The sequence below is a fragment of the Larus michahellis genome, chromosome 17 (genome assembly GCF_964199755.1).
Source record: "Larus michahellis chromosome 17, bLarMic1.1, whole genome shotgun sequence".
NCBI lineage: Eukaryota > Metazoa > Chordata > Aves > Charadriiformes > Laridae > Larus > Larus michahellis.
Window position 1 is genome coordinate 2,265,527 of NC_133912.1, and position 23,285 is coordinate 2,288,811.

The 23,285-nt window shown below is 45.3% G+C and overlaps 1 protein-coding gene across 7 annotated transcripts in view; it reads right to left on the bottom strand.

Annotated features, from left to right (window-relative positions):
* Positions 1 to 23,285, bottom strand: part of ARHGAP32 (Rho GTPase activating protein 32) — a 256,801-nt gene that overhangs the window by 65,990 nt on the left and 167,526 nt on the right. For all 7 annotated transcript variants that reach the window (XM_074561427.1, XM_074561425.1, XM_074561426.1 and 4 more), the window contains 5 exons: positions 17,446 to 17,583; positions 15,228 to 15,320; positions 13,466 to 13,588; positions 11,214 to 11,291; positions 1,945 to 2,026 (listed from right to left, as the gene is read on the bottom strand). In XM_074561427.1, coding sequence (XP_074417528.1) covers positions 1,945 to 2,026; positions 11,214 to 11,291; positions 13,466 to 13,588; positions 15,228 to 15,320; positions 17,446 to 17,583 — 514 coding nt within the window. The remainder of the gene's footprint in view (positions 1 to 1,944; positions 2,027 to 11,213; positions 11,292 to 13,465; positions 13,589 to 15,227; positions 15,321 to 17,445; positions 17,584 to 23,285) is intronic.

The window sequence follows — 23,285 nt, forward strand, 5'->3', positions numbered from 1 at the left end:
TCAACACGCCTCAACTATGGGAACCTCCTCCCTGGCTCCTCCTCTAACAACCCAGCAAAAGTCTTCCAGGCTTCAGCCTCCACACCACTGCTGCCGTTACTTCCCAAGGTGGAAAAAATAGAAAGCATAATGCTCCAAAGAAACGCTCTCATCAATTCTGCGCGCGAAGGAAGGGCAGGGCAGGATGACAAGAGACAGCTGCGACGCCCGCTCGAGCAGCCCTTACATCTGAAAGCTCGTTAGTCTTCTTCTAGAGCAGCCTTTTGCCTTTAATTGTACGCAAAGAACAACTATCAGGGAAGGTCAACAGGGACAGCCTCATGACTTGGCAATATCTTTCAACTTATTACTTTTAACAGGGCTTGGGCTTTTGGTATCAACTGTATAACAAACATTTCCCAGGACTGAAAGAGGAAATCCACCCCCTAGTGTGTTGTTAAAGCCAAATAGAATCTATTAATCTAAGCTGCTTCGTTATCTCTCATTAAAGCAGAGCAAGAAACTATTCACTAGCAGCCCAGGACGTTTAATTGCCTGAGCCATATTTAATAATAAGCACTTGCTTATGATTGTATCTATCAGCCTGGACTTTATTCAGATTTAAAGTTGCCCTTGTCGACACGCTGTGGCTGCCGGGGCAGGGAGAAGTGACTGATCCCAGTGTTCAGAGACCAGCTTCAAACACTGGGCAGATACTGGATTGATGGAACGACCACCTGCTGCAGCGCTTTGAATTGCGAGTGATCTCTGTGACACTGATTCTAGCAAATATGTTTGTGTGTTCCCAGGAATAACAAAGGCTGGAGATGCCAGTGGCTGAGAAAACTATTTCCCTAAACCGGCCGCTCTCTGAAGCGGGCAGACGAACGCAGCGCGCTGATGGCTTGGGATGCTCACCTCTTCTTACCGCTGAAGCAAAAGCTCCAAGCTGTAACCCAAGATCTGATAAAATGCACTTCCCTTCGTAGAAGTCAAACTTTCGAATCACATCTATTTGTTTTAAAGTATCAAGTCAGCAATCTTATAAGATAAGGAACACCATTAAAATGAAGAAAACAGATGAAAAGAACGCCAGTTAACCAGCTTTCCAACTCAACTTGCTTTAAGAAAGATCAGCAACTTCAAACTGCTTTCTCTCAGTATGAGACATACAGATATATCTTTCTAAATATGAATACATAATTTATTTTTTTTTAAATGGGAAGAATTAAACAAAAGCTTCACCACCAGTAAATTCTGCAGAGATCTCAGTTATGCCAGCTCATCTAACTGCAATCACTTCCAGTGTATACTGGGACGACAGTAGCGTCATATCCAAGATCTCGTTTTCTATTTATTTTTCCTTTCATCGGCAAAGCTTGGGATTAATTTCCCTGTCTTTCACACACTACAGAACTGTCCAGAAGACAGCAGGGAGTAGATGGAACCATACACCCAGAGCAGAAGCAATGAGGATTCCAAGTTCTGTTACATCTGACTTTCTCCATCAATCCCCAAACAGAAAGAAGCTTCCAGTACCTAATTAATCTGTTCCACCTAAGTCAGCATAAACATTTTTGGGTCACCTGTATGTTCTGTACGAAAAAAACCTAACATGCAACAATCTCGGGACACCAAGAACGGGGATGTTGCATGGAATCACTCGTGACAGATTGCGGAAGGAATCTTAAATTCTTACAAGCTTAAAACCTTTCAAATGGTGCAGGAGATGGACGTAGATACGAGCTTACAGAACACCGCAGATGAAGGACATTCAACAGTGGCAACTATTCAGAGAGAGGTAACGTGCGGGTGATCAACACATAAACGGATAACGTGGTATGTATAAAGGATGATCAATACACAGAGTACAACATGGTACGTATAAAGGAGATATTAAACACGGAACAGCAAACAGGTAACTCCATTTTATTTCTACGGCATCATAAAACTTTATACACGTACCTGGTTTTGGCACAGAATTGGTCACGGACTGAGGAACTTTGTCGTTAATTAGTTCAACGCACTCACTAGGAAAAAATCCAACCTGTAGTAAAAACAGAAAGAGACACAATATTGAATGTAGTGGGTTTAAGCTCTGAATTGTTAAACCAACAGCTATTAAACATCTTCCTCGGACTCTGCTCGCCTGATGCTCCATAACATTATCCAACATAAAATGACCAGCATAAGAGTCAATTTTATAAAATGCTGCAGCCAAAACTTCTACAAACCGAATAATTAGTTCTGTAAAATACGGTGTCATGGTTTAGCCATTCCATGCCAGGAAAAATTAACCCTATCCCCACCAGAACCAGGACATACGGTTATAGGTCTGTTTTCTAAGCTTGGTTCACAGGGCAGAGATACCCAACTTGGAAGAGAGAGGGTGAGAGAGGCCAAGTGTGCAGCACACCCCTAAACCTCGAGTGGAACTCGAGAGAGACAGAAGGACTTCAGCTGGGTTTCTGCACCTGGCTGCACGTATGGAACGTGAAATTCAACGAAGAGAGCTCCGAGCATCTCGATTATCTGTACTCAAATCTCACCAACCCCTGACCTTCGTTCGCTGTCAGAATACTGTATTCACAAGCCCTTTAATATTTGATTCCTTTAGAAAACTGAAATGAAATATGGGTCAGTATATTTGCAGGCCTGTGTAGTCCCATTACAGAAAAAGGCATATTCTCCTGTAAGTCAGGAGAAGACACTTTGAACGCACAAAGCTCTTCGCCGTGTCCCGGCCTTACTGCGTGCGCTTGGTCTGTCGAGCATGAGCAATAAGCGATACTCCTGAAGCATTCAAATTAAGCGTGTTTAAAGAGCTTGTTAAAAAAGCTCTATGTGGTTTTAGTTAAATTGAATTAAAGTCAATCTTAGACCTGAGAACATGTTTAATAAAATATACATAGAGGAAAATGACTTCTACATTCATAAGTAAGAACCCAGTAATTTGCCTAGAAATAAACGTAAGTATTTTTAGAAGAAAGAGCGTGATGTAGCAAAAAATCTCTAGCAAGAGCTGGAACGCCTGGTGTGTACTGTCGTGTCTGCTCTGAACACGGACAAGCCAGTGCCACCATCGTGCCTCAGTTTCCCTGACAGCAAAGGACAGTGTCACGTATCCATGACTGAGAAGTGATGTGACAGAACAGCTGCCAAACGGACCGCACGAGCTCTTTAACTGTTGGGATTGATCCGTGCATCCGCTAATCACACTGAAACAGAAAGAATATTCCAGGAACAAAGCCCAGAGGTAAGACTCCCCTTAGCAAATATTTGAAGATGCTTCAGAAGCAGGGCCCCACCACAGCAGCGCTGTGCCGAAAATTCGGACGGCCCCTGAATGCAGCTGCTCCTCTGCTGCCAGCATCACTGACCACGGAGACACCTCCAAGTGCCCAAGTCACAGCAAGGACCTGCGACTGATTACCTTCCAGTGCTAATTGGCAGCATTCCTGCACTGACCTTTAACACGGCATCTCCGCACCTTCATCCTGAAAGGAAATGCTTTCCTGTGAGGGTGGTGAGCCCCTGGCCCAGGGTGCCCAGAGAAGCTGTGGCTGCCCCATCCCTGGAGGGGTTCAAGGCCAGGTTGGACGGGGCTTGGAGCAACCTGGGCTGGTGGGAGGTGTCCCTGCCCAGGGCAGGGGGTGGAATAAGATGGTCTTCAAGGTCTTTTCCAACCCAAATCACTCCATAATTCTATAATCCCCTCTAACTCAGAAATGCTGGAGAGGGTTAAAGACTGGAGGATGGGGAGGATCTTAAAGTCTTGTTGAAATAAGATGGGCCTGCAGAAGTTCACATGCCACCCAAAGGTCTCTGTATCTGGGGAGAAGTGAATTTCCCCTTCACTATTTAAGGATTCAGGCTAAGATGTGACCAGATGGGAACAGTACACTCCCCAGCATCCCAACCTTCTTTCCACTTTACAGCATCTTCCTTCTCACTCTCATCTCAGGTGAAAGACATGCCAGACCAGAACCTTGGGCAACTTTTACCCTTATTCCGTATTCCCAGACCTTCTTCTCCCTCCTCACCCAACACAGCTTCTGTATTGTGAGATGTAATTGAAGCACCACCACCCTTCGGAGCATTTCCAGAAGCAGGATTTCCTGTCCCGTGTCAGGCATGCGGTTTGGACAGCTGAAAGCATCAAGTCGCTTCAGGCAGCCGCGGTTTGGTCAAGTGCTGCCACAATGCATGGCAAAGAGCCAGGGGACGGGCCCCAAGCTCATCTCACCAGAAGAAGCGGGCCAGGACCGCTGCCGGTCATGTCAGCACATCGATGAAATTCATTGGAGCCACAAGGCAGGCAGCGCTGCCCGGCTGGCAAACCGTCCCTTCTCTGTTTATTCTCTTACACAATTCCCTTTTGTCTCCAAGGAAAAGAAAAATAGAAAAACTCTCTCCCACTCCAAGCTGATTTTCACCCATAAACCTCCAAGCCATTTAGCAGCAGCGTCACGCACGGTGCGTCCAGGTAAACACTCCAGACTTTGAAGCTATTCCAAATTCCCTAAGGGAAGTAACAGTTCATAGTAATCCCAGACAACTCCTTCCTGCACCCTCAAAATCCCACAATCCCCAAAATCTTGGACGTTTTGTCCAAGAGGACAAACTGATCCATCATCCTTAATGTTAAAGACTCAGAATATGCTTCTTGTCAAGACTCCGGCAGCACGGGAACAGCAGCACGGTGGATGAGCAGACCTTGTGTCTCTGACCGATGGCTGCCCGTAACTGAGACCGGCCTGCGCTCAAGTGACTCACAGAGCTGAAGAACCCCTCCAAAAACCAAGATAACGCATGCTTTCACCCAACCGCTCGCTCAGCGGCAATTTTGCAAGGAGATGATATCCTGGAGTTGTATAATGTACTGGCGATTTTTCCGCTGTTTCTAGATAGAAATATGCCAATTAGCAGGAGAAAAGCAGCACGAATCCCAGCATCACATAGAAGGGCCCTTCATCAGGCAGCTCATAGCTCAGCGATGGTGCTTTGCCGGGAGATGCTGAGAAACAGGCTGATTGGTACATAAGCAAAAACTACGGGTATTTAAACAACATCTATTATATGTTTTTTAACTGCTTTCCTATAGCTAAGAGCCTCTCTTGGGCATTTCCTGTGCAAGAGATGCAGAAGACAATTTTTAAGTTAGGAAAAACACCCACGTCCAGGGAAAGCCTCGGCCCCAAGCCACAACCGATACGTTTGGGAGGCTCCACAGCTGAAGTGACGGGGTCTCTTTCATTCTCAGTGCTTTGAGAACCTCTTTTAATTGCCCACAACGTCTATGCCTGAGATGCGTAAAGGAACCTGAAGTACTTGGACACTAATCTGCCATTAATCATAATGAAAAAGGGTGGATCTAAATCCTACCCCAGATCCCATACTGTAATCAAAAGCACGTTTGCCTGTGATTGTTAACATAATGCGCCTCCTGTTTCTGGATGATATATTCAATGCTAAACATGAGTTTAGAAGTGAAAGAAGGCTCAAGATGGTTATGTCACCACTCCTAGATATCTCGGAGCCTTTCCCAAATAAAACACTACAGCTGTCCTCAAGGTATCCTTTTTGCCATGTTGACAACTGAAAATTATAATGCACTTTTTAGGGAAAGAGAATTTTCACTTGTGCTAGTGTTGACAAGCTCTCTGATGTTAACTTCCTGGTAACAGTGCTGATGTCTTGCATTTTCTGACTTATTTATTCTGACTTTCCTTGTAAGATTCCCAAGGGATCATCTTCAGGGTCATAACCTATAACTTATGCCTCATTCCCACCCACTTAAAAGACACTGCTTTTCCTCCCATGGCAAGGTTTCCATGATTTTGTATAAATAAATGAGTTTAGTCCAAGAGTTAATCTCAACGGATGTAGCAAGGCACTGTTAGAGCTTGAGCCAGGATTAAAGGATTTGGCAACGTATGAAAATTAATAGCAAGGACAGTATATATTTAGATAAATACAAGGTCATCTAAAGGTTAAAAAAATCACTATACACCTTAACCAAAGGAGGAAAGCACAGGCTATTGTGTACAAACATTTCTGCAACAGCTACTATATCTTTTTTCCCACTTCCGTGCCAGCATCTGCTAAAACTGGAAGATACATGAGGCTTTAAGGGGAAAAGTCAAAATAACAGTAATCGTTTTCAGTGTACGAAGAGGGAATTCAAACGAATGAGAAAGTAGTAGCAACATAAATGGCAAATGAAACAGTGAGACATTTTCATTGTTTTCTGGTTTTGACACAGGCCCACGGGTATGGGAGAAATTTAATTTCAAAAAATTTTCCCTTTCAGTTTTAGATCATGATGGGTTAGCAAAACCTAACACTTTTACTGCTTGTTTGGCTTTCACGAGCAGAATTTTGACTACGCTGTTAGCCAAGTAACCACACAGTTAGGGCAGGGAGCAGGGCGCCCTCACCTGCTTCCCCGAAGCACACGGGCACACCAGCGCCAAGAAGGTACTCACCCATCTGGAGGGACACCAGTTACAGGGAATCACGGAATTTTTCAGAGTCGGAAGGGACCTCTAGAGATCATCTAGTCCAACTCCCCTGCTAAAGCAGGACTGCCTACAGCACGTGACTCAGGACTGCGTCCAGGCGGGTCTTGAAAGTCTCCAGAGAAGGGGACTCCACAACTTCCCTGGGCAGCCTGTTCCAGTGCTCTGGCACCCTCGCCGTAAAGAAGTTTTTTCTCATATTTGATCGGAGGACCAAATAGGAGGCTCAGAACTGCTAGTCCTCTTATCCTGAACTCTAGCAAAAGACAGCTGAACATCTTGGCCACAAAACTCTCCTAATTTCTTTTATTCACAAAAAAAAATGAATGTCTGTGTGGGACAGTAGATGTTAATTATCTGTTCCTGACTGGTACACCAGCTGGAAAACAAGGTGAGGCTGGTCAAAGGCTCTTCCAACATTCCCACCTTCCGGAGTGGCCGAATGTTGAATGTTGCTACCAAAGGTCGCACGCACTCCTAGAGCGAGGTGTAAGCAATCTCTGCTGCTCCGTGGAGGGACGCATCCACTCGTGGGATGCTGGGAGACGCCAGCTCACGCGTCCCAGTGCCTGGCCCCACGCAAACTCCTACTCCGCGCCTCCGGAAAAAGGGCAGAGGGGATGCGTGCGGAGCAGGAAACTCGTGGCAAATCAGTTCGGACAGAATTTTGCCCAATCTGTTACTGCAGTTGGCAGCGTTTTACAAATGGAAGTGGCCATCTGGCTGAGAAACGACGTCACTGGTGACACGTCTCCACCGGGCTCTTGCACATTGCCTGTTTTGCAGGTGATATCATTCCCCAGCCAGATGGCTGCTCTCGCGCCCAGCTCCCAAATCAACGCACGTGAACCAGAAATCAAACTTTGGCTTCTCATTTAAGAACTGGTGTCTCCAAAGTGACACGAGCCACAGAAACATGCTCAGCCTTCCCAGGCCGTTTTTACTAATTGGTACCCTCTGTTCACATCACATACGTGTTATTTATTAGAAAATGATGCGCAAGAAAAAAATAAAAGGCTTTAACTAAAAGCCAGTTTTAGTTGACCAAGTTGACCAAAGACCAATCCAAGATAGAACATGGCCCTTTTTGGGAAATCTATTCAGCCTTAAAGGCCGTGCTGGGGTTCAGCATGGAATATGGTTTGAAGCAAGGGTTTCACAACCAGTTCAAGCCCACGTAAGCACAAGCTGATGGCAAAAAAGTCCAGCCCCCCCCAGTTACGCGCACTCTTGTGCATTGCTTTGTGTCACCTCCAGCAGCCGTGCAAGAGCGCAACTGATGAAACTACACTCAAAAGACAGCATTATTCCGAACATCAAAAGGCAGTTGTGCATCGCCTGTCCCTAATGATTCAGCTGCCTGCAACCGAGTCACTGATTGAGAAGACAAGGCATGAAGAAAAAGAACAAAGAGGGCTGGAAGGCTGTTAATGTGGAGGTGGCTGTAATTTAGGTAACAATCTCACAATGAAAGCAGTGACTCACTAAGGACATTTAAAAAGAAAAGGGCTTGAGGAAAAATATCTTTAAAATCGTTTCAGTTTAACCAGAGAAAACGATAAGAAGCCTAGTGGGTTGTTTTGTTCTGCAGAGGATGAAGTGCCTCGCGATGCAGTCATTAGATCAGGAATAGGGAGACAGGCACCCGCCACTGCAGCAGGGAAATGTGAAGGGTAAGGAAAACGGTGATTCATTCCTGAAGGATGGCTCAGGCAAAGGATCAACGGACTTCCATGCAGAATCAGAGCTGCAGTTCAAACGGAACACACTTGCAACAGATCAGATTTGCCCTTCTATCAGATTTGCCCTTCTGTTGACGTCTCTAGACCTGCCTCATTTGTATAACCTAGAGAAACCCTTGATTTATCCTAAGAGATGAAGGAACATGCAGAAACGAACGCACTTCTGCCCAGACATACACAAGTCACAGCTGGTTTAAATCCACAAAACCAAGTAAGTTCTTTTAAGTCAAGAAGTAATTTTTCCACATTCAGCGAAACCTTGCTCTCCCCTTATCAAGACATGATTTACAACGTAAGCTGGGCTCCGTTTGATAAAACCTCGCTCCTCTCCTAACACAAAGCAAAAACCTGAGAAATAACACGAACAAACTGTCCCAACATTTGGTCTTTGGACCTCCTCCTTTTATCTGCTCTCAGAACCACAACTATCTGCCAAGACAGTCTCTGATGATTTATTTTATTAATTAAAAGGACTGGATCAACAGATTGCTATCACTTTTACAATGGCTATTGTTCCTAAATTGGAACGGAATTGTTTGCTTGTAACAAATGCTTTAAAGGCTGCACATATTACTATATTACACCTATTACTATAACAACATTTTTCACCTATACACTCTTTTTAAGAATTCATCAAGTACGCTCCCGTACTGAACTGCAACACATCTCTAGGCCTGGTGATAGAGTTTCTTTCTCTGAATTCTCTTCTCACTGCAGCAGTCACTACGGTCAAAAAAACTCCCACTGCATCAGGAAATGTACTTTTGCTGTACCCTCACAGCTTATGGGCCTTAAACTTGAAACACAGGTTAAAAAAAACCCTCTCTCCCTCCTTTTACAGCCCTAGAATTTGCATCTCTTGGTAGTTGATGGCGTTTCATGGAAAGAAAAAGCTCCGACAAGTACGTTTCAAAGAAATGACAAAAACTGTCAATTCACAGGAAAGACGCACCCCTCTGCAAATCAGCTGCGTGGCCGTGTAAGGGCTATGTTTCGGCAGCAATAACCGAGTTAGCACGGCTTATGAAATTACTGCTGGCGCCTGAGATAAGCTGCTGAGAAGCACCTCGGAGCTGAGGAGCTTTCCCCCGCCGGCAGCAGGAGCACAACGCGCACAGACGGTCTCCTGCCCCACCACAGCTGACAGGCAGCGACTTCTTCAAACGCACTAACTTTGTGTTCTGCGTTTGTGCAAGCGCATCCCGAGAGCTGCTGAAACTCGTATTCTGGCTGCTGCATTTCCAACAGCGCGGTTCAGCACCCGTGATCTGATTCCAATTGTGAAAGATTCTTGCTTATAGTTTAAGACACAGGATTATTCCAACCCTAATTTTCTGTTAAGCCAAAATACAGTGCTCTCTTCCTGCAGCTGTTCCGCTCTGCCGTGTCAGGAGACTGACTGCACGGGGATAGACAAACCCCGTTACAAGCAGTTTGCTCATCAACATATCTCCGTGCTGGGAAAGCACAAGAAGATCGCTCGGATCTGAGAGACGGAAGGCAGCGACAAACTGCAAAAGAGGTCCCTTGCTTCTTGCATCTTTAATCACCAGCGATGCTCTTCATGTCACCATTTCAGCCATGGAGCTTGACCCGAATAACGGAATCCACGTCCTGCGTGGGGATGCCACACACTTGTAATCAATCAGCTTCATGCAAAGGGACCGTGCTCACGCACAGATCACGAAGTCGGTTTGTTTTATTGATTCACTTGGAAGTGAAATGCGGCACAGCCTGATCATTCCCAGCAGTACTCAAGCATTTCATTAATTTTTGACAGTACGGCAAATATGGCTTTAGGGCTTCTAGGATCAGAACAAGAGTCCTGCAAAGGCATAACACAGTTCAAAACTAGAAGAACTGTCAAATTTGTTCCAGAAATATCAATGTGGTAACTCTAGAAACAAATTTAATTTCAGAGCAGGTATCGTATGTCCACGCTGCTCTGATTTTACAAACGAGATACTGCCTGAATTCCCACATCTGATATAAAGCCAAGGAAAGACATATCTCACGTGCTCTGGCTAATGGGTGAGAAATGTAATCGTATAACCAACACTCCATTCAGATGGGATTCCCAGCGTTTGGAGATGCAGTTGCCCACAGAAAGGTCTCTCAGGGAAAAGCTGAGGGACTTTGAGAAGACTTCCTGGGCCAAAATATGTGTCTGGGGTCAACTCTGACCCCTTCCAGAGCAAACTCCTAATTCCACCTACTCGCAGACAGCAACTGCACCATGAAAATCCCTCCTACTCGAAAGGAGCTGAAACGTGAGACACCACAGTGTGAGAAGGCAGAAAGTCAGTTACCCCCACCCTTCAGTAGCTTTTGGGGTTTGTTTTGTAAATAGAGACTTTTCTTTAATTAAATTTCCTAATGAGAAAATCCAAGCTAGGGAATAACAACTCTTTTAGCAGGAAAGTGCCATTTTGATGCACAAGTTTTGGTACCTAATTCCAAAGCACATTTAGGATCTTTTGAAAATTCAGCCTCAATCTCTCTGCTCCAAGATGTACAGAGACCAGTAATATTATCACTACACAATAAACGCAGACACGATAGCAGAGCTTAATTGGGTGCCTTGTCCGAGTCAGTGGCACTGTCTTATCACTGGGCTTTCTCCGGACCCTCTATGTTGTGCCTGATCTATTTTTAGACAGTGGAAGGAACGGGATGATGTGAATCAGTGTCAGCTGCCTCGGAGGGGGTGCAACAGAAGCTTCCGCTAACATCAGGCCAGCTGTTGATCACAGCTACCCCTGGCCCGCATGGCTGGGTAGGGAGATACATTCCTACGAAGGCCACGTGTCTGCTCGAGCCCAAGTTCAGAGGGAAAGGGGAAGTCCTCTTACACCAACGTAGGAGGGACACTCTGCGTCCATCCATGAGCAATCCTGCAGTTCTATGAACACGGTGCTGAGTTCCCTGCCTTGATTTAAGTCGCACTCGCACGTCTGATACTTGTGCCTACCTGGAATCCATGTTTGCCTCTCCACCACGTGGTCAGCTCCTTTGGTGGCATATCAATAACGGACACTATGTCTCCCACCTGCAAAAGATGGGCAACATCAATCACAGTCTGCAGCGCGGCCAGGAGGAAAGCACAATTCAAATAACCACACTCTTCATCACCGCAAACCACTGTACAACTTGTGAGCAACTGCGCCGATGCCAGCCTTGAGACATCTGCCTTTGTAAAACCAACCCCAGCGGCGGAAGAGTTACCGCATTATACAACACACGGGATACAGCTGTTCCTAAGGAAACCGTTCTCAAAGGCAGCAGGCTCCCTGCCAAGGGGCACAGAAGCCGCCTGATGAAACTGCAGACATAAGTAAGCAGTGATAGCGTGAAACGCTTTGGAAAATATTCGCAAGGAGCTGAACTAATTTTTACTACATGCCCTATACATGCCTACGTAGGCATCCACATATGTCTCCTTGTTTCCTTTCACAGCAAAAGTTAAGAGCTCCCTTTGTAGTTCACCAACTGACCAAGCCATGCTTTTCTGAATTAGAAAATGAAGCGAGGAGAGGTGGCGTGGGGTCACAGCAGCAGGAAGGGAAAGGACCAAGGAGACCAAATAGGTTTTCTGAAGCTTTGCTTCATAAAAAAATGTAATACTGCAATAGTTCAAAAGGAAAGCAGTATAATCAATATTAAATTTGGCTTTGTGGGAATCAAGATCTGCGTGGCCTCTATAATAGAAAATGAGATAGGCCGGAACCTAAATAAATAGTTCAGCTAGGTATAGCAAAAATCGTTAACAGTAACACCCAACTTTTACCAGATGTTTCACATTGATGGGCTTTACAAAGAAGATAATACATCCACATTTTTCAGACAGGGATAACTGAGCTACAGGGAAGCGCAGCAATTTCCTCAGGGGAACAGCAAATCAACAACAAAGCCAATTGCCATTAAGGAAACCGCTGTCACCGCCGGGAGCAGAGAAGCCAGATATTTCCCTCAGTCCTGGGGAGCAAATGCCAGTCAGCTACTTTTGCAATTGCCTATTAGAAATGAACAATCGCCTGAACATGAAGGGACAGTGCGGGTTAGGGAACAGAACGCAGGATTGTAAAACAATATCCCAATTCTGTTGTGCCAAGGTTTCTCACTGCACACGCTTGGGAAGCCACACGTGCCTCGGTTTCCCCACTCGTATCTGATGCTTCCCGACGACTTGTTGGGCTGCGGGACAGTGGCAAGGCTGGCACGGAGCCGGAAGACTGAGGAGCAGGGAGGGCCATCTTACTGCTTTTATTAATCCCGAGACACTGATAAACAGCCTGTGTCCTGCACTGCGTGCGCTTTAACTCAGAAGATGACATACCCACAAGTCTTTCTGACTCGCGTGGTTCTTTGGTGTACATGAATAATTGCCTCGATTTTGAGTACAGACAACCCCCTGGCAGCACTTGACTATCACTATTATTTTTACTTCCTGCGCTGCATGCGAAGAATGTGATCACAAGAACTCCTTCGGGCACTAACTGGTTTCCTTTACACTTTTTTGTGTAACACTGTGAATACTCCATTGCTAGTACCACTGCACATAAACAACCCCAGCATGAAACGCTGCTTCCTGGGTACAACAGATAAGAGCCAAATAGACAAAGGCTTCCAGAGTCTGATCGTCCAGATCTTTGCTCCACAGCAGCTCTGACTCTGCATCAAGGAAGATTTTCAGAACAGTTTTAGATTACCACCTGCCCTTCAAGTACCAAATTCTTTCACAGGCCGGTTTTTTACTTTTCATGGGAGCGGAAGCTCTTAAAAATGGTTTTAGACACTGACTTGCTACCAGGAACACAGGTTGTGTGAATGGGCCAATGAATAATTAAATTGGCACGTGTCCACATGCACACATATGTGAACAGTCTTCCTGAACAGAGACAACATGCTTTTAATACCCTGCACAGTACGAACTAGGCAGGGTCTGCTGCTGCCCAGAGACCAGGCTGGAGCTCTTGGCAGTATCTGTTTAATCAGAAGATCCTAATGCCAAATAAAGCTATATTTTAAAGATGACTGAACTCCTCCCTGTATCCAAGCCACTGCAAATCGAATGTTTAACTGGATCTTCTAAGCTTCACCTCACAAAACATTCTGGAAGTGTCTGAATATATTCCCGACGCGCGCACACACGCGGAGACACACACACGCGTTACCCTCTTCTGTAGATGACAACAAGGGCTGTAAGCTCCTTTAATTATTTACCTCGAAGGACAGTTCGTCTGCTGCTTGAGCAATATATCTCTTAATAACATGGGCAGCAGCAATAGCAGGAACGTTAATGGAGGATTCCTCATGGACTAGCAGGTGATTCCCCTTGTTATCAATCTGAAATAAAGAGCAGAGGAGAGTGTGAGGCAGCTGAGGACAAGCGAGGAGCATTTTCTTGGTGCTCCTACAGGGCAGAGGCTTCAAGCTGATTCCCAGAGACAGCGCGGCTTGGGGGCCCCCCGCGGAGAGCAGCGGGGGGAGGCAGCGCGGGGCACAGCACACGCAGGACGGAAGAACAATCCTAAAGAGTGTTTCAGAAGGTCGTACGTCCCCATCCAGCAAATGAGAAACTTGCTGCATTTGGGCATCTTTGTGTACAAACAGTAACGTGACAGGAAATGTTTACATCTCCCTTTAACACCAAATCAAACTGTTTTTCCTGAAGTACTTAAAATAGCAACACAAAAGTGGCCATAAAAATTCTCTACAGGGTGGAATTAATGCTCTAGAAGAGGCGTTGCGGGAAGGGGGAAATGCTGACAAACCAAAAACTAGGGTCACTTTCATTTTTCTCCCACCCTTCTATTTCCTTTTTTCTAAGGAAACACGGCTCCCGCCCCTTGCTGCAATCAGCTACTTTCAAAATTCCTACATTTTTTTGCTCGTGTAAAATTTTCTAAGATTCTCAGTTAATCGCAAAGGTTATTCTGCACGTGCAATAGGTTTGCTGCCATCTCTAGATCCACTGCATTGCTGTAAATTCTCCAGTTTCAGTTTTCTATATACCTTTCTTCCACCCTTCATGCTGAGAAGGTTTCCAAGATTTTTTTCTCATCCCAAAGGATTTCAGAGTGAGGAGGATATCAGCGGGGAAAATTGCAGGAAAACGCACTCGATCCTTATCACAACCGTTTAAAAATGAATTGCAACAGCCTAATAATAGTTGTTTCTATTCCTGGTGTGCAGCGGTATCATCAGGCGGTGGGAAGACACACATTATCCCTACCCAGATTAATTAAGCAGCACAGCACCGCCGACAGAGGTGGCCTTGATCTCTTAGCCCCACTCTTTCCTGCTCTCCTTGCCCAACAAGATCTATTGTTTAAGATGGTCGAAGACCATTAACAGAGACAGCAAAGCTGGAGCTGCAATTCACAACATAACAACGGCGCAGGCTCTGTTGAGCAGTTTAACCAACAGCGATGGCAAACAGCAGCAGACAATATTTATTGTTTCTGCAGCTATCGCAAGGAAAAACAAAAAATAAAATCAAAAATAAAAAAGAGGGCAGGCAAACACCATAAATGAGACAGCTCCAATAGTTTTAGAAACTTGCCCCACTCGCAGTATTGCCTTGCCAAAAAGAAGCGTAAGAACGCGTACGCTTCCTGCAACCTGTAACTCAGAGGCTCAGCCACGAACGGGACTTTCCCAGGCGGCCCATTGACCCCATCACTGCCGCCTCCTTTTATTTGTGAAGGGCAGCAGAATGATACATCTTTGGGTGACAAAATCCAAGCAAGAGGGGAAAAAAGCTCCTATATTCTTAATACTGGATCTGATCCTGTTTGTTCTAGACCTTTTGTGGCCACCTATATGCTGCCAACAGGGGAATAAAGCTTTCAGGGTAGCGTTTCAGCATTTCCAATAGGTCTGGAAGGATTATACCTCTTTCCGGAAAGGCAAGAGAGCACATTTGTGGCTTGCTCTGCTGCTAAGGTCAGCAAACAAAGAACCATCTCAGCTTCATACTTACCTCCATCCATGTGAGAGCAGGCCCACAGTTTATCTTGTTGCCTGCGATGGCTGAGAGCCGTGACAGGTAAGCCATCAGCATCTGGGTGACAAGCTGGAACAGAAAGAAACAGACCTACAGTTTTTCTATTGATACAGCGTAGTTCGGAGAGTCTTCTTCAGACATGGAGAGACCAGAAATTATTCACGGGCACAGGCAAGAGTTAGAGAAATATATTCCCTTTTGCAAGGAAATCCGTCATTTGGAGAAGGACAGCAAACTACACACGGCATTACAGCGATTACACAAAAAATGTGTAAAGAAGCAGCATTAATAATAATGTTCTTTTTATAAGATATGTGGATTTTCATAATTTCCCGTGTCAAGATACCTTAAATCTAAAGCCTTCCCCTCATCAGGAATTTCAGACGCAAACAAATCATGTGTAGTATGGCCATTAAATACATCTGAGAACCATTCAGCGAAACAAAGCGCTGGCTGCCACTTCCCCCCGCTTGCAAACCCTTAAGAATGCGGCAACTCAGACTGACCCCTTGGCGAAAATGTACTTCAAATAGTAGAAGAGGGTTTTAAAAATACACTTAGCAACGGCCCATCTATAACGGCAAACTTGCTTTTATTAAAGAGAAGCTAGTGAGGTCTTCCCAAAGCCTCACAGTGACAGTGTTCTAAAGCACTATTGTAGCCCAGAGTTTGTAGGACTGTTTAAAACATTGCTCTCCTCAAACGCCTGTTCAAATGTGGTCAATTCAAAACAAAACACACAGTAAGAGACAGCTGCAGGTTACATTTCGCAGAGCAGAAGAGCTGTTCGACATCTCTGCATCTTCTGTGCTTACAGATATAATGCAGATTTTCAGCTTCACGCTGTAAAGTACGTATTAAATCAGTTGTACAAATAAAGATGTAAGGGATAGCAATGCCTACAGTATCATTTTAAAAAAGTGAATGCAGGCATTCATTATCCTGAATTTCGCTGCTTCTGCTGAATTTAAGAGACTAGAAACTTTAAATAATCTTCAGAAATAACCTGCATTAAACCAAGGCAACCAATAAATCAGATTCTCCGATGAGCAACGGGGTCGCATTATCAACTTCTTATATTCAACAGCAAAAGCCCTTTAGTGGGGTCCTGCTTTCTGCCACTGTGTGTTGTTCTAAAGCCATCGATCCTCACCTGCTCGGCTCTGAAAGACAGAGTTTATAGATCCTGGATAGATGCTGCTTTGAATCCTTGGAATGGCCTCGATTCCCTCGTTTCCCTTTTCCGCCACGCATCTGGTGGGCAGGCAGCAGTAGCTCTGTGACACAGCGCGGCCGGATTTTCCCGAACTTGTGCTTGATGGAAGGGGGCAAACATACATCTAGGGGTCCCAGCGGTAAGTGACCCGTGAGATGAAGCAATGGGCAGCGTCCATCACCGTGACACGCGTCTGTCCCAGACAGACGGCGGCCAAACAGGTCTGTGATGCTCCACAGGCTGAAACAGCCTCTGTGGGTAAACAGGGCATCACCTCCCTCTCCGCACCTTCCAAAATGATGCACCTGCTGCCTCCCAGAAGATTATTTTGGGCATGAATAAATCTCCAAATTATCAACAGACAAGAAGCCAAAGGAATTCCAGCTCACCGTATTCCAGGTGAAGACAGGAAGGCAAAAATGAAAAATGCCTCTTACTTGTTTAGGAAAAAAACCACTCCCTAAGCTCTTTAAAGATCATTTAAATAATGCACTAATGCAAATGCTCTTAAAAATAATTTTCACTTTATAAATATAAGTCTAGCATTCCAAATGGTGTTACTCGTGCAGTGCCGCAGCCCTAGAACGGCATGATTTCCTAGGAATTTAGTCAGGAAATATTCCTATCGTTTCCTAAAGTTTCTAAGGACATTTCTAAGGACATTTCCTAAATATTCCTAAAGTTTCCAAGGACATAATAAAATTGGTATCGAAGGTACTAACAGGACAGCTTCTTTCCTGATGCCCTCCATAACCATTCCACCTTTAGCAGCACCTTAATTCGTATGAACTTGCAGGGCATTTCCCTTTAGAACACTGAAATTTAGGGTAGAAAACACATACTGATCTTATTACTAATAATTACTTCCCAAATCTAACCCAGGCCGCATTAAAATTACTTTGTACGGACTTGAAAATACCTTCCAAGCCCTTGCTGGTGACTGTGCTTTAAGTGTTTATTTCAGAGCTGATGATTTACCTCCGGACTGTCCTTCAGGGCATCGGAGCGGGGCAGCTCTGAGAGCTGGGAGAAGCGCCGGTCGTAAATACACAGGTGAAGATGTTTATCCAGGACTCGGAAATCTTCATAACTCCGCTTCACGATCCAGCTCCTCCCCTGCATCCACAGAAGAGAGAATCGCACTTTTAGAAGCTCCTCACCGATCCGGGTTAGATGAGGAAAATGAAAATTTGCGCAGCAATAAGAGACCACCTATTTGAAAGTGATGAAACTGTATTATTTCCATGTTTAAATTTGTAGACAGCCGTTCATGTTCAATCCAGCTGTTAGTGTTCCTCTTTTAATTATCGAACTGTGGGTTTGGATGTGGCCCAGCACGATGAGACCTATCCAAGGCTTTTAATTTCCACCTGTCTTTTAAGGATTTTGTGGCATTTTCGTACAATGTAAATGCCAAAACGGTTGTATAAATAGCGTGAAATTAGATTCTACGTAGATAGAAGAATATACAATCAGGGATCTGAAGGCAGAACTGAAGCTTGCGAAATTTCTGTCACATGCCCCAGGCAAATCTTCAGCTGAATTAAAAAAAACAATCTATGATGAATGACACTAGCTGAAGATTTACTCCTGAGCGCATATCATTTCCCCAATTAAAATATTGACAAGATACATGCTGCTCCAGGGGACAAGGAAGGGACCACGGCTACACAGCACCATTTGCTTTGTGAAGCTTTTAATATCTAGTGACTACTTCTAAATGCTTCATGGCCTATTATGATCAATAAAAAAAAAAAAAGTTGCAATAATGCAGCAGTTTACAGGTCAAAGCACTTTATGACCAGTCGTGAATCCCCTCAGCGCTCCCACACAGCCCCTAAAATGAGACTATTCCTGTTTTACAGGTGTGGACACTGACTCGGTGACCATGGACCTCCCCAAAGCTTCCCCACCTTCTATTCCAAGGGCAAAGCGCTTTTTCAGTCTTTAAAATCCTAAAATCAACAGTATGGCCATAGTTAAAAAGAAAAAAAAAATATCTCTTGTCTGCATGACACACTCTGCTTCACACTCCCCGTGTCTCCCGGGGGAAAGGATGAGGGAAACAAGGATGGATGCAACAGCTGCTGGGGAAGTGCGGGAGCTCCTGCAGTACAGCAATGGGCTCGGGAGGAGATGCTCAGGAAGGAATGGGGTGGCTCCGGGTTACATGGACACTCACAGGGATGCCTGGCAGCCAGTACAGAAAGCAGGGAAAGGCCTGGCGAAAGAGGAGACACGGCATCGTTTCGTATTTTCCACGGGGAAAGCGGCTGTGAAGCGTGATCCCACATCTGCAGAACCCCCGGGGGGTTGTGGCCCCGATGCCCTCTTCACCTGGGCTGCAAAAAAGCACGGCCTGCTCCGGCTTCCCAGCCACAACTCTGCTGTGCACATTTATTTATCAGGAACGTTATAAGCATCACTTGCCTATTAATATCCAAAGCCTGCAAGGCAATTGTAAACGTAAAGCCTATAATGCAGCGTACTAGCTATTTTCTGTCAAATTTATTTAAGGCAGCTCCAGACCGTGTTCTGTGCCCATAAACTCTGCTTTCATACCACAAGAAATCACCCATATTTCCCGAGCCAACAAAGAGGGTGTCTACACAGGACATAAATGCTTTGTAATTTCCATAAGTTATGTCATTTTCCTTTTCGTCTAATGGAGAAAAACACAAACCGGACTGCAAGTCTATTTATCTTCCAAAAGATGACAGCCTTTCCAATTTCTCCATCTTTTGCAATTGCTCCCTTGAGAAGTTGCCAGTGTGACCTTCGGCTGAGCGAGGGTTAGTCACCGATGTAAGAAAAAACAGACCGAGAAATCGCTGCCATCCTTCACTTGCCTCAGCCCGCTGCACCGAACAGGACACTGCAATACAACCTCGTACGCTACCCACGCAAATAACACACCTGTTTGTCAAATGATTGTAAATCTCTCAGTAATTCCACGATATTTTAATTTTAAATGCTGGATCGTAGATTTGCAGTCTCTTTTTATCACGGATTAAGATACTAAGAGTTAAATTTACACGCCAGGAACGGCTGGGGTCAGCAAACTCCGGGTCCGTCTGACAGAGTGTGCAGGATCAGCCGGGGAAAGGACTCCAGGGACAGCCTTCTCCCTGCTTCTGATGACACCCATTCTACACCATCACGGTGACGAGGCTACTAATAGCTGGCAAGGAAGCTGATTAAGGAGCAGGGACAGCTTACCCCACAGCAGCAGTGGTGTTTCTCGCCCCACCATCTCTCTGGGAGGTCCTTCCCGTGCTGCACAACTCCTGGAGCCAGCAACCCAGCCGGCACAGCCTGAGCGTGGTGCGGAGAGGGAACCCAGAACCACCGCTCCCCTACCTTCAAACTGCAGCACGTCGGTAGCTGCTAAGCAACCAGCCGAGCTATCCCTGAGCTATCCCTGTGGAGCAGCTGCAGCCTCCATCAGAGGGGTGGTGCACGCGCCTGGAGGCCAGAACCACTGCCACCACTCCCAGGTACGGCAGCCCAACACCTGCAATCCCGGCCCTGGATTTCAGGCTCTTGGGCAAAAGGATTGTAGAATCACGGAATGGTTGGGGTTGGAAGGGACCTTGAAGACCATCTCACCCCACCCCCATGCCTTGGGGGCAGGGACACCTCCCACCAGCCCAGGTCTCTCCAAGCCCCGTCCAACCTGGCCTTGAACCCCTCCAGGGATGGGGCAGCCACAGCTTCTCTGGGCAACCTGGGCCAGGGGCTCACCACCCTCACAGCAACCAATTTTTCTCCCAATATCCCATCTCAATCTCCCCTCTGCCAGTGTAAAACCCTTCCCCCTCGTCCCATGGCTCCCCTCCCTGCTCCAGAGTCCCTCCCCAGCTTTCCTGGAGCCCCTCTAGGGACTGGAAGGGGCTGGAAGGTCTCCCCGGAGCCTTCCCTTCTCCAGGCTGAACCCCCCCAGCTCTCTCAGCCTGTCCTCCCAGCAGAGGGGCTCCAGCCCTCCCAGCATCTCCGGGGCCTCCTCTGGCCCCGCTCCAGCAGATCCATGTGTCTGTACATCCACAAGGAAACTTGTGGGAATGGGCTGCCCATTTTCAATCCCATTGAGAATGACTGTGCAGATGATGTGTTAGTAGAGAACACAGTTTCAGGAGCAGTAATACAAATTTCCACACAGCAGAAAGCTATTTCAAAGCCCTTAATGTAAATATTTCCTAATTTCCTACAGTTTTAAGTCTGCTGTAACTAAATTCAAAAATCATACAGGCTTTAGGTTGTTCTAAAAGTTGTATTAAGCAAAGTCTTTGCAGCTCTGGAGCCCAAGTGACAAATCTGAAAGCAAAACTAAGACGGCCGCATTTACAAGTGGTGCAATTAATTTTACAGGAAGGAATCATTGCGGCAGTCTCGGAAGGAACTGGACAACATTTAGTGCTTCCCCTCAGATCTCCAGTACAAATCACAAGAAAGTAAAATCTGAATTCTCTCAGCTCAGACTGGCATCCCACAGCCAACGCAGCCCGAACAACAGGGACCTCATTCAATATCAAAAATACTACGTCTCACTATCTCAATACAGAAACTGTACATCTTGCTCCCATTTCCTGCAAATTCTAAGGTGCCAGAAGGGTTTTGCAAAAGGGTTCTTTTTTTAATTTAGAGAGTTAATAAAATAGTAGAAACAAGTAAGCGACTGTGAAGTTGGTCTCGTGTTGTCAAGTGTGTTTTATAGCAAAGCTAAACATTACCGGTGCCTCAGGCACATAATATCCACAAGGCAAAAATGCCTTCTTCACATTCTTAATGACTTACATAAATTGTTGCTCAAATCAAATTTTTGATCACCCTCTAACTTTCCAATTTAGTAAGTATTCTTCTATTCTTTAATTATTGATGGTCCTGATTTAGAGAAGCACATGTGGGACATAAGAACAGAGGTAAGTTAAGCAAACAGTCAAGTGTTTTCCCAGATTCGGACCTTCAATTACAAACCTAAGGATGACAAATTTCATAAAGAATCAAGCCTCAAATGAAGATTTCAATAATGCACAAAATAGTTGCATGATCTTTAAAAGGAAAAATTGAGTAGTGACTTAAAAATCCAACCCTCTTGAAGAAAATCAAAGTATTATTTGGAATTTCATTTTACAGAAATGTTCACAATGAAAAGCATTGTGACAATGACGGAATTCCTCACGAAATGGAAAATCCAGGTTCATTCCTACGCTTATTATAGTTTGATCTGTTCTCCCTTACTCTTGCATGCTGTGTAAAATTAAATGTATGATGAAAGACTGGTGAGATTTCAGCACACTGCACAGAGCTTCTTATTTTTTTTCCAATTATCAAAGCAAGAAGAAATGTCATGCTAAAAAAATTATTAGAGATTACTGAACTGATGATTTCATTTCCACTGAGACAGAGATTTGAACCTGCCATAACTAAAACAATCACACCGAGATCGCAGATCATCAAAAGCCACCCAGGCTTCACATGACGTGAGAGAAGATTCCGAGGGCCAAGGATTCAGAAGCCCAGCTCCTCATGGAGCAATAGTTTGAGCTCTCCTGGTCAAATGGCCTCAGGAGGACGACACACAGCCGTAGCCAGGAGAAGTTCACATAGTTCCTTAAGCACAGCTCCGTTGGTGGCACTTGGAGTGAGCAGCAGCGTCACTCCCTGGTCCCCTCCGTCCCAGTCCCACCAGACAGCAGGAGAGCTGCAGCTCAGGGCTGGCTGTTTCATCACTAACAGAACGACTTGATTTACTCCAGCACTGCTTGGTTACTGGTAGACTGGGAAAAGCAAAGTTAAGAGGAGGGTATTTTAAAACATCCTTTGCATTTTCATTCCCATAGTTAAAAAAGCCACCTTGGCTCCATCATCTCTTAAACCCTTCCACTGACCAGTACAAAACCCTATGCATTTCTAAGAGGGGCTCCCATAAGCTCAAGACCAGTTCCAACAGGAATAGTTTTAACGTGGAATTAACTGTTTTTCACTTGGGATCTGGCAAGAAGCAATTCCTCCCCTGTTGTGCACCCAACAGTCAATGGCTTACGCAGAGGCATCCAGCTAACACAAAGGAAGTTCATCTATTGGCAATATTTGTGATACGATCCATTTATAAAACAGATATGCCTGAATTTTATTATAAAGATGTACAGATCTCCTCTCACGCTATGTAAGAAAAAGACTGTTTCCAGCTGAATCTGTCCACACCTGCGCAGACGGGACTCCTTTTTATCCATCAATGCCTCTTCAAGCCAGACCTGGTGCTACTGAGTTCCAGCACGCACAACCTTCCTGTCCCACGGTCTAAGCATGTTTTCTCTGTGGCACCTAAGATTTATTTATTTTAAGGCAGGGACAGACCTTTCTTTTCTGGTTCAAATGCTTATTTCCTGAGAGAATCCACATGGATGCTCTCATGAACCTTACCAGTCCACACAGAGATGGAGACCCGAAAACGAGATGAAAGTATATAGCAAAAGTCACTGCAGTTTGACCCTCCAGTAAGAAAACACACGTATTAAATAGCTGGAAAAACGCCAGCATCCAGCAGTCGAGTTTAACTCTGCCATGTGGGTGACACTTACAGCTGTCTGGGTCCGGGGTTCTGTATGTTATTCCAGCGTGACCCTCCCGCCCTTTCTCTATTACAAGTCACGCTGGAAAATGGCTTAGAAATTTAGTCAAAACAGAAAACACGACTGATAAAATCCATCGCTTAAGACTTTACCCAGGAAGTGTTTTTAGCTGGTGTCGTAGGTGGCTTTATCTAAGCTTAGGTCTGTTTACCAAAATGTCCTGGATGATTTCACGACTTCTGGTGT